Here is an 11,310-nt window from a genome sequence, read left to right on the forward strand (position 1 = left end):
TTCACAGGCAGTAAACATTTCCTTCACACAAAAATAGAAAACGAATACGAGTTTTGATTCAAGGAGAAATAAGATCTGAAATATCCATGTATACGCGTTGTATATTTTGTATGGAGATGTCATTATGTATGCGTGTAGATTACAGTACATATACATAACAAAGATTAGACGGCGAAGGAAAAACCAAATTCTCCTTGGATCATTATCTGTCTTTATCATGTGTTCCTGGTCTTAGTTTTCGGATAGATATTGAGATAAACAGAAGTATTTCTTTTTCTGTATTTTTAGCACAAAATGATGATATACTGACAGCTATACAAGCATCTGAAACTCACACTATCAAAAAAATCAAAGCAATAACCAAATTCATGATTTTAACTTGAACTCAAAGAAGATAATGAATTCAGATGCAAGTTAACTTTCCATTCGATAAGCTTTTCCATTCACGAATCAACAAACTAATACAAGCTATCCATATTCAGAAAAATTACAACCAAAAGTAACTAACATTAGACTTAATTCGACGTTCATAACTATCATCAAACATAACTAGCTAAGATATCGCTATCACTATCGCCATCACCATATTTAATCATCCAAACCATCTCCCGGCAACCATCTAGGACGAGGAAACCTCAAACCACGCAGCTTCGCAGTCTCAACAAAATCAACCTCCTCATCGTTACTTTCCTTGCCTTTTCCCTCCCCCGCCAATAGCTCCAAAACACGATCCAACGAATCAACAAACTTCCTATGCTTACAATACCCATCTTCCTCCTCACCTTTCGTGTTAATCATACTTGGCAACTTACGTTTCCCTAAATTTAAACCCGTCGTACCCCCTTCTTCTCTCTCAGGCATTTCATCAAACACTTGGTATGCAACCTCATCCAACGACTCAATTTCTTCCGTGTCACCCGTTTCAACAATCAACTCTTCATTTTCAATCTTTTCAGTATCATCATCAACAACCCCTAAATTTTCGCCGGAATTTACGGCTACCTCGGCATCTCCGTCACGATCAATTCCTACAACAGCAGCAGCAGCAACCTGACCATCATTACTTGAATTCTGAGAATATGATTGATGTTCAGGAGGTGTTTGATAATCATCGGTGCTATCCGATAAAGTCACCATTACGATTTCGGCTTGTTGTTCAGACGATTCGTCGGAAGACGAAGACGACAAGGATTCTTCGGATACCGAATCATCGGGTTCGGTAACGAAAGGGATAGATTGTAATTTAGATTCCTGTGAGGGAGTTGGTTTGCAATTTGGTATGATTATTGGACTAAATTTGTCCACTGTCTCCATTTTTTCCCCCGGGGTTAACCTGTTTGTTTTTCTTTCTACCAGTTGTGTTTTTATATTTATATTTGAATTTGAATTTTATTTGCTTCTTTTTAAAGATTCGACTCCCGCGTTTTTTTTAGTGATAATTTATGTTTTAGGTCCTTGTACTTGTGAATCATTTATAACTGGTTAAAAATTTAAACAAAAACAATAATAAAAATAAATAAAGATTTGTTCCAATTTGAGTGACAGGTCCATTTTTATAAACACGTTTTCCCTTTTTTTTTGAAGTTTATTTTGGTAATATTTTCATTTTTATGACTGTTTGTATGTTGCTTTTTTCTTTTATCATCTCATACAATTATAAAATATAGAATTGAATATTATGATTATATTCTATAGAAAAAAGAGTATAACCATTACATTACAAGGATCAATATTATCTATGAGCCATGACTTATGGAATCTAATGTTGTTTATTAAGGCTTATAGAATAGGTGAGGTAAAATATAGACAAATTATTTTTATCTAATATAAAAAAAAGTTATTTTACGGAAAATTTTCTTATTTGTAAAAAGTAAAAGATCAAATATTTAACTTTTGTCTTTAAAAGCAAAAGTTATACCACTTAATGTCTTGCACGAAACAAGAAAAGAAGCTTGATCTTGTCGAATTTATCGATTAAATTACTCGTATATCATTAAAATGTTTCTATTTATATATAGTGTCACTTTCTAACTAATTGCAAGTTTATATTCGACTTGTTTGACTGCTCAAGCCATTAAACGTTTAGTATGTTGCATGATGAATGAAGCCCTTATTTAACACACAAAATTTTTTTTTTTTCATATAAAAAACCCACCTCTAAATTTTATTTAACCAAAGCCCTTAGGTATTAATTTGTTTATTAAAATCCATTTAAAAAATCAAATATGCTATCCGTATTATTGATTTATTCGAATTTGATATTCTACAATGATAATAAATACCAGATATTTGTAGTTGTCAATTTAAATAAACTATTGGATTAGAATAAACAATATTGCATTAACATGAAAGAATACATGTTATTAACTTTGTTACAAATACATGTTATTAACTTTGTTACAGCCTTACAGGCTAAATTAAAGTAAACCATTTGATGATTTTAATTTCTTCCAACAAATAAATTAAGACCACCGCAATTCATATGTTGCACTGTAAATTGAACGAATAATAGTAAAAAGAATTTATTTTATTTGTTGGCTCCAAGATGGCACAAAAGGATGACATCATCCGAAAGCGTAATGAGAGAAATAACTCAAAATTTAGAGCGTTACGGGCGTTTATTACATTTTTCATGCGCAAATCCCATTCTATTATGGTTACTCTTTTAGTCCCTTAAGTTTGTTTTTTCTTTTTCTTTTAATGGTCTTTCCCCTGAAGTTTGGGTGCTACAAGTTTTTTCAATGTGATTTTGTTCCCTAACAAGTTGGAAACCACTATAGAGAGGACCACTAGTTGTGGTCCTAAATAAAGAAGTTTAATTAAGTGCAACAAAATGTCTTAGGTGGTTGAGACGTTGTTTCATTCGTTCACTAATCAGATATTGAATGTTAAAGAATGTAGTGTCTAACAACGACAAGAAGACACGTGTCGAAATCAATGCAGAAGAAATGTACATAATGATATCTTCATAAATCAGTGAACTTTTCATTGGCGTGTGGTAATAATCAGATCGAATCACCCTTAACTTTATAAATTAACAGGATGCCTGAATGGTCCCTTTATTGTGCAGATAGATAGAAGTGGGCAGTGCCCATGAAGTTGGAAAAAGAAAAATCTGGTAATTAAGTGCCTCTCTCCTAGAAACACATAGATATATACATCATGCCTCATTGCCCACTTTAGGTTGTCATTTTCGTGGGTTCTTTATATAATCATAGTGCTTATGAAGTCCTTTTTAAAATACTACTGTATTGCGTTAGATAGCTGTCTGTCCTGTTACTAATGCGTTCAATTATGCGATAGATGTCAACTAATTTTTCCAAATCCTGGCATTAAGTTTTAAGAATGCAGGCCACATAAATCTATGGCGAAAACCTGCTCATTTAGATATATCAATCTATAGATGTGCGTTAACAGAATACATTATGCTTAATTCTTGGTATTTATTCAAGACTGACATTTTATTTGATCATATATAACTTTCTGAAATAGTTCTTTGTCCTCCTTACACATATACTAATAAAAACACAAAGATTAACCACACAACAAAATAAGCTACACATGTGATGTTGGCTAGCTTAACTAGCTACGTATACTACTACAGATTTACGTATAAAGATGTATAGATAGTGCATCCTTATGATGATGCAGTTTTAGTTAAGCAAGCTGAATAGCAGTGTCATAAGTAGCCCCGGCCTTCCACTCACTAGAAATCAAATTCTTAAGCTCAACCCATTTGGAACCACTCACTTGAAATCTCAAGGTTATAGCTCCCTCTGGTGGCATCGGCATGTCCCATACAGCTCCATACGCCCTTCTCATAGCCCTCCATTCTTTGCAATCCTCCTGAGTATAATAAATTGATATAATTGTTAATTGTATATACAAAGGTATTAGATGTTTCTTTTAAGACCAACTTGGATATGTATGAGATGATATGCATTGTGTTAATATAAATGGGTCAAATTGGTTGAACCGGTCAAAGGAGGTCAGAATGAGAGATAGAGAACCCAAAGTCTAATTTTAATGCATACAACCTTTCAACCTCTAAAATTTTAAGATATTATGGTAATAAAAGTTATCTTTCAATGATTGTTACGTGCTACTTTTTATTTACAAAAAGGTCAAAATTGAACGTTTGTAGCGTTGGTCAACCCAACCTAACATTCTCATCTCTACCATACTAATAATGACTTGTTTAAATTCAAATACATTACCCAACCCGCCCATATTGCCACTTTTAGAATTAGTAGAGGGAGTTTTAGCTTTACCCGCCATATTTCAACTGCTGTGATTTCACTGACACCTGATTGGTATATGGGGATCAGGGCAAGGTACGTGGGGAATTTACTGTGTTCGTGAACTTTGAACATGAGGTTATAGCCTGGATACTGGCAAGGAATCTGTTTGTATTCGACTTCAACCACCCCGTATGAAAATAATACTTTTTCCTGTCCTGGAAGAGCAAGCTTATTGTAGGCACGAGCACTAAGGATAAAGTCTGTCTTGTCTCCTTCACCATGGTCGGTCACCACCACTTTTGTCCCTTCTTCACTGCAATGTGTTGCATACTTGCATCTAACCTGAAAAGTATCATAAAGGCCAACCATAATAGTAAGGTCAACATTACATAGCAATTGTAAAAAAAGAATCCACTATTTTAAGTTGAAGATATAGAAATAATAAGTTTGTGCACACCTAAGGGAGTCCAGATCAAATTCATTTGTACATTTTTATATATGTCAAGAAGAGCTATGATCTTAATGATGTTATGCTTACCTGATAACATGCTCCACAACCACTACCATTCTTGAAGAGCTTATAAGAGGCTCCACTCACTTCACCACCATTGATGGTGCTTCCATAAGTTTTATACCCACAAGCACCAGCTGACACATTACAACATTAATATCACGGGTTAGAGCAAAAACAAGATTTAAAAAAATGAAACAAATAGACATAAGAGATAAGTGTATACTTGGAGTCCCATAGCATTCAGGGCTACCATAGTAAGTTGCTCTAGAGGATACATAAGCATCTTGACAGTAGCATAGTGAAGGTAAAAGTATCATAATTACACACATAAGAGCATTAATATAGCTATTTAGTGTTAAGCCCATAACTTAGCTTTTGTTTTCACAAAAATATTTATGATGAGATATAAGAGTGTTAAAAGAAAGATGTGGGATGTGAAACTCACCATGGAAAGAAACCATATTTATAGTTGAGGTAATGAGGGTTGGTGAAATGTTCAAGTGGGATCAAGGATAATTAGTGACAACACAAAAGTTAGAGAAAAAGATATCCAGATTATTATCATATATGCATTTTTCTTAATGTTAAGATAGAGCTAGTTTTTTCAAGCGCAATTGAAGTCTACCCGAAGACCTTCTAGCAAGAGTAAGCACACAATGATACTTTTAGAGGAAATCTATGGGACGGTTAAATGATTAAAGGTTTTTAGTAGTTCAATGTACTTCTCATTTATAGATTGTTCAAAGATTTTGGGTTAGTTTCTCTGATTTTGGTTTGTTTCATCATAAAAGGTTCAAGTCAACAAAATTTGCTGGAAAAGGAATGTCACAGAATCTCAAAGAATATACAGCTTAAATTACTAAAAGCTTATTATGTGTAAACCAAGTTATTTATCCATATTCTAGGACGACTTACTTAAAATAAACTAGACTATCAAGTACTTTTTCGATATCCTTTTTGTTACCCAATCCGCCCATTTTGCCGCTTCTACTAAAAATAGGGTAAGTGGGTAGAAACCCTCTGGTCCCATGTACCGTCTTGGTACCCAGAACACAAACCGCATAGAATTCATGTCTGATAAATCACCATCCTTACACATGGATCACAAGATATAGTTTCTCCATTTTCCTTTAGCAAGTTTCGAACTTGTGACCTATATCTACGGGCCCATGTGATCATATGGTGACGATATCACCGGTTTCACATTGTTTTTTTAAAGCTTTTTGAGCACTAAACCCCCTTTGGCAGCCTAGTTGGGCAGTGACTATGGACTAGATGACCTCACTAACTTCTCATTTGTTAAAGAAGAAAAAATCTGTTAAAAAGGAAGCATTTTACGACTTTTCAATAATCTTCTTTCACTAGTTCATATTTATATGTTAGAATCTAAGTGGGCTGGGAGTAATAGTGTTGGATAGGACATTACCAAGCCTTCTATGGTTCTATGAAGTATACCTTGTTTGAACTTTACAAAAAAAATGAAGCAATGGCAAGTTTGTTAGGGACAGAAGAGGGTTGGGTCTTGTTTTGTAAACGATAACGACATCGATTTAACATCGAAAATTGGAAAAAAGACTAAACATTCTCTATGGTGCATTGGTGCCGCTTCACTTATTATAGCCATGTCAATGATTCAATGGAAATATATACTTCATGTTCTTAGCCATAAGGGCATTGCTTACCTAAGTTTGATTGAATATGTAACTTATACATTCCTTAATGTGAGATATTTTCTCTAATTATTGATTAATAACCTTGACTGTTCAAAAAAAGAAAAAGATAACCTTAAACTGATAGAAGAGAGATTTTTAATTTAATTTAAAATTTATGACACAACAAACGTTCTTGTAGGGTAATACTATAATTTTGATTGGTTATTAAGTGTTAATCATGATTTAATATAAAGATAAACATATGGATAAGGATAATGTTAATGGTATTTACTGTTATAGATTGTAGTATATTATTATTTTATAGATTACTACTCGTATAATACAACTATACAAGTTTTTTTCTTTGTTATGGAAGGCAAATTAATGGCTTATTGCCGATCATTTTTATAGATACTAAGAATAGTTAAAAGTACTATCATAATCAGTTTGGATCTTTGTTTTTTGAACAAACCAACTGATAGAATCATTCGAGTAAGGAGTTTGGAGCGATATATTGTTTAGTTGGCAATTTAGTTATACAGAGAGTCTTTAGGTGTCTCAATTTATACCAAAGAAAATTTGTCTGCCAATAAACACCATGATAAAAAAAAACTAATTGAAATCGTTTTGTCTTAAAAACCGGATCCTAGTCTTCAATAGACAGGGTCTCATATTATTGAACTTCTTGCTAATTAAACTAAGCCCGATTGACTAATGAGTTTGAATCTTTAATAAAAGATTAAAAAACGCACAAACTTTATGTACCTAGTGCACTAATAGTCTTCTAAAAAATGGGTGAAGTACTTGGACCATCTATTTGACACTTCCTCCCACCTCCACTATTTTGATAAGACACGTATTTTATTTATTTTTTTGGTTTCGTAATTTTAATGTAGTGTAATGTATTAGTATTGTTGTATTATTTATTTATGAAATTCAAATATTAAAATGAAAAACTATTAAAATGGTAAATCTACTCCATGTATTTGCCTGTAAACTAATATTAAAATAGAAATTCATTCAAAGAGAAAGAGTATTACAGAGTATTATCTAATAGATTTTATTAAAAACTTCTATTATAAATTTTATTAATTAGTTAGATAGATATTACAGACTATAACTTTAAAATAGAGAAAAAGGGAAAAAGGGAAGAGTAGAATATATAGGTGTTGAACAAGTGGATTAATGCTCAAGTTGGAGTTAGGTCACAATCACTAATGCAATGAGCCAATAAATATCAGTAAATAAACACGCACATTAATGAATTGAACAAAAGAATATTAGCATAAGAACATGATAGTTCAAACTAGTGGAGTCATGGAACTTTCCCTACAAGAGAGAATTCGATCTTTTGTTAAGTTTTTATAGCATATATTTTTCATGAAAAATCACCTTGTTGTAACCGATATATGATTAAGAGTTAAGACTTCCGACACTCATACCTATCTATCTTTTAATGATCTTCATCATTGTCTATTAAGATGAGATGAAATGTAACATTCCAAATATTAGCATAGAAATATAACTCTATACGTACAATGAATTCATATATTGGAAATGGACCAACCCTTGTCTCACAATTTGAGTAGGTGACTTGTCTTTTTCTCTACTTTTCTTTGCATAAGATAAATGAGACTATATACCGTCACTATAGATTATAGAAACGTAGATAAATTTTCATCTTGTTATAGTAACCCAGTACAATATGTATAATATAATAATACGAGTATAATAAAGATTTGAATGACACTTCATAAAGTCATAAACTATGGATTGGGCAAAAGGTTCGATTATAAAAATAGATCTATGGGCAGCTTCACATTATATTCTTGATGGCATGATTATTCACATTTTAATTGAAATATAGATCACGTTTTGTATTGAACCATCGTATATGTTTCAATATTTTTGTCTTTTATATGTATATACTAGATTATTGTCCCGCGTAATACGCGAGAGAACATATTTAACTAATGACATATTATCGTTTCATAGTATTGTAAATTGGCAAACATAGATAGAAGATGTTGAAAATTGATCAATTAGTATCATGATGCAAAAAATGTAATAATATCTTGCTATAATGAGTTAATTAATTTACATATAAAAAAAGTTTTAATAAAGACTATTGTATTTACAATTAAAGTTATTTTATGTTTTTATAGTAAAACATAAAAATTAATATATCAAGTGATAATTTGAAATTCAAGGTAACTAATTTTGTTTAGTTAAATATAATTAAGAACTAAATATAGATTTGTCTTCTTCTTAAGTCGTGTAACTATATTAATCATCTTTTGCAATCTTTCACGTAGCTTAATGTTTATATAAATACACACATAAAGAAAAACTATCAAAAAAATAATTAATCTTATATAAAATATCAAAGCATCATAATATATCTAAAGGTAAAAGTAAAATAAAATATTAAGTTAAATATATTATGTTTAATTATATAAAGTATAAGGACTAATGTTGTGTTTTTTCAATAATAATTTTGGTAATAATGTCATTATCTTGATCTAAAGGTTGTAATTAAAAGTTTGAACTTATCAAACGGTCCTTACTTCTCTATAAAATAATTTAGGACCTTGTTATATTTCAAACTTTAGAAGTACTTATTTTGATTTGTCAGGTTAAATTTAGTTTGACTTTCAATAAGATTAACGTCCTTTTGGCCTTTAAATCATTTATATCATTTTGTATTGTTTAGAAAATTAAGGACGTTACACTATTTCAACACTAAATCGAATGTCTCGGATGAAACCTAGAAATTTTCACAAAAATACATGAATACTATAATCGTAAAGTTATCATTAATTTGTTGAAAAACTTATATTTTTATACTAAAAGCTCATTTTTTTAATTTTATGACAAAAAGTACAACTATTTTTGCACGTTAACAAAAACATCTTTATCTTTATATATATTAAAAGACAACTGACCTAATAGCTTATTAACCAATCATAGTTTTTGATTTTATCAAATTGGAAATTGATGATGTCATTATTAATTTAATAATAAATCAAAAATCCTAATAATCATTATCTAAATATATTAATATATTATATTATATTTATATTAATATTTAATATGAGACTATAATCAATAAAACTCTTAAATTTGTTAGGAAACATAAGTAACTTTTTATGTAGTTATATACATTAAGTATACGTTTTTTTTAATGCATCATGAATCAATATGTAATTAAATATAACTAAGTATAGTTATAGTTTTTCATATAGTGATAGTGATGTTCTTTTTTTAATTCATCTATTCAACAATCAAAATGGAAAGTAAGGAATTTCTATATGAGATTTCGTATTTCTCTTACTGAGTTACGGGATATTATTTTTATATATTATTTATTAATTAATTAGAAATTCTTGTTTTGGGATAAAATTATCGAATAGAAAGTATATGTTCTTTTGATATGTGAATCTACGTATAGTCTAAAATCTTTATCTTTATATATATTTATTAACTATTTAATTTTGAATACAATTATAGAATAAATGTTAACTATATAAAGTAGAAGGGCTAATGTCGTGGTAATAACATAATTATTTTGATTTAAGAGTTGTAATTAAAAGTTTGAATTCATCTAACGGTCTTTATTTCTTTATAGAAGAATTTAGGACCTTGTTATTGGTAGATTGGTAGATATGGTACAATTAAACATACAAAATTATATTTATACTTAACGATACAAAGTTTGCAGTTTGCACAATATAGTTAACAACTAATGTTAAATAAAAAGTGTATAACACAAGTAATTAGACAAGAGTCTAACCAATTGTGTATTAATATTCCCAGTGTGGTAAAAAAAAAAAAATGATACCAAGACTTAAACAAAGTCTAGACATACACTAACACTTAAAAAATACACAAAGTACAAAAATACACTTAATAATTTCTTGACGGAATAAGAGCCATTCTAACGTTGGTTGTTGATACCTTATTGGTCGAGATAAATTGTACATTTAATGCTTCTGAATTGTCTTCTTGTTGTTTTATGTTACATGACTGTTGTGATCAGTGACTGATATGTTCTTTTATCATTTAGCCATTTGCATCTTCTAATTTACGCCTTTAACTTACAAGTTACAAGTATTAAGGTTACCACTTCATAGTTATGTGGACTCGTTGATGACTTACATTAGTAGTTAGTCTTCGACTAATCATTGTCCTAATCTACCAATAAACTAAAACAGGATTGTAAACTTTTTAAGACGACATGTAACATAATCCTTATAAGACATGTGTTCATCTTAAACTTCTTATAGTTAGATAGATATTACAAATAATAATATTCGAATTAGATTGACACTAGGATATATTTTACATACCATAAAATTTGTTACCGACCCTTAATCGCTATGTTTAATAAATCATACGAGTATATATTAGCCCATTAATAAGTTTTCACATATGCTATTCTTAAAATCAAGTTTACAGAATTGGTAATACTCAACAAGTCTAATGCACAGCAATACTAAAGAAACTTTCAATGGCGCATCAAAAGGCTTAGAGATTAGAGATTGCATATTTCATATTCATATATGATTATCAACTTTACAATCATGAGGTACGGTTTATTGTGGGAATTAACTAGAGGAATTTCACGACTTAAAAAATCTTATGAGGAAATCATGATGGTAATTCAATGTGGTGCCGGTAATATAATTCCTTCGACCCTTTTTTTTCTTAAAAATTGTTTTGATGGTATTACAATACATGTTTTATGAAAAGTTATTATCTATAAAAATAAATCTCATCCACCGTGCATCGTGTACGGGTATTAAAACTAGTATATACGCTATATAAATAACAATTTTAAGATTGTACAATTTTAATTAATCATAATATCTTTAAATTTAAATAAAGTTGTATGATCCATGCC

At 30.2% G+C, this 11,310-nt stretch overlaps 1 protein-coding gene across 1 annotated transcript; it reads right to left on the minus strand.

Moving 5' to 3' along the window:
• Positions 1 to 3,436: 3,436 nt before the first annotated feature.
• Positions 3,437 to 5,174, minus strand: LOC122585137 (expansin-like B1). The gene is made up of 4 exons (XM_043757242.1): positions 4,979 to 5,174; positions 4,780 to 4,889; positions 4,272 to 4,583; positions 3,437 to 3,846 (listed from the first exon to the last, which is right to left on the minus strand). The coding sequence occupies exons 1-4, from the start codon at positions 5,118 to 5,120 to the stop codon at positions 3,658 to 3,660; spliced, it is 753 nt and encodes a 250-aa protein (XP_043613177.1). The 5' UTR covers positions 5,121 to 5,174; the 3' UTR covers positions 3,437 to 3,657.
• Between the last annotated feature and the right edge of the window lie 6,136 nt (positions 5,175 to 11,310).

This window comes from Erigeron canadensis, chromosome 1, assembly GCF_010389155.1.
Source record: "Erigeron canadensis isolate Cc75 chromosome 1, C_canadensis_v1, whole genome shotgun sequence".
Taxonomy (NCBI): Eukaryota; Viridiplantae; Streptophyta; class Magnoliopsida; order Asterales; family Asteraceae; genus Erigeron; species Erigeron canadensis.

Coding starts and splice junctions, on each gene's coding strand:
- LOC122585137 (XM_043757242.1), bottom strand. CDS start 5,120: ATGGGCTTAACACTAAATAGCTATATTAATGCTCTTATGTGTGTAATT. Junction 4,890..4,978: donor TGAATGCTATGGGACTCCAA/GTATACACTTAT, acceptor GTAATGTGTCAG/CTGGTGCTTGTGGGTATAAA. Junction 3,847..4,271: donor CAGCAGTTGAAATATGGCGG/GTAAAGCTAAAA, acceptor TATTATACTCAG/GAGGATTGCAAAGAATGGAG.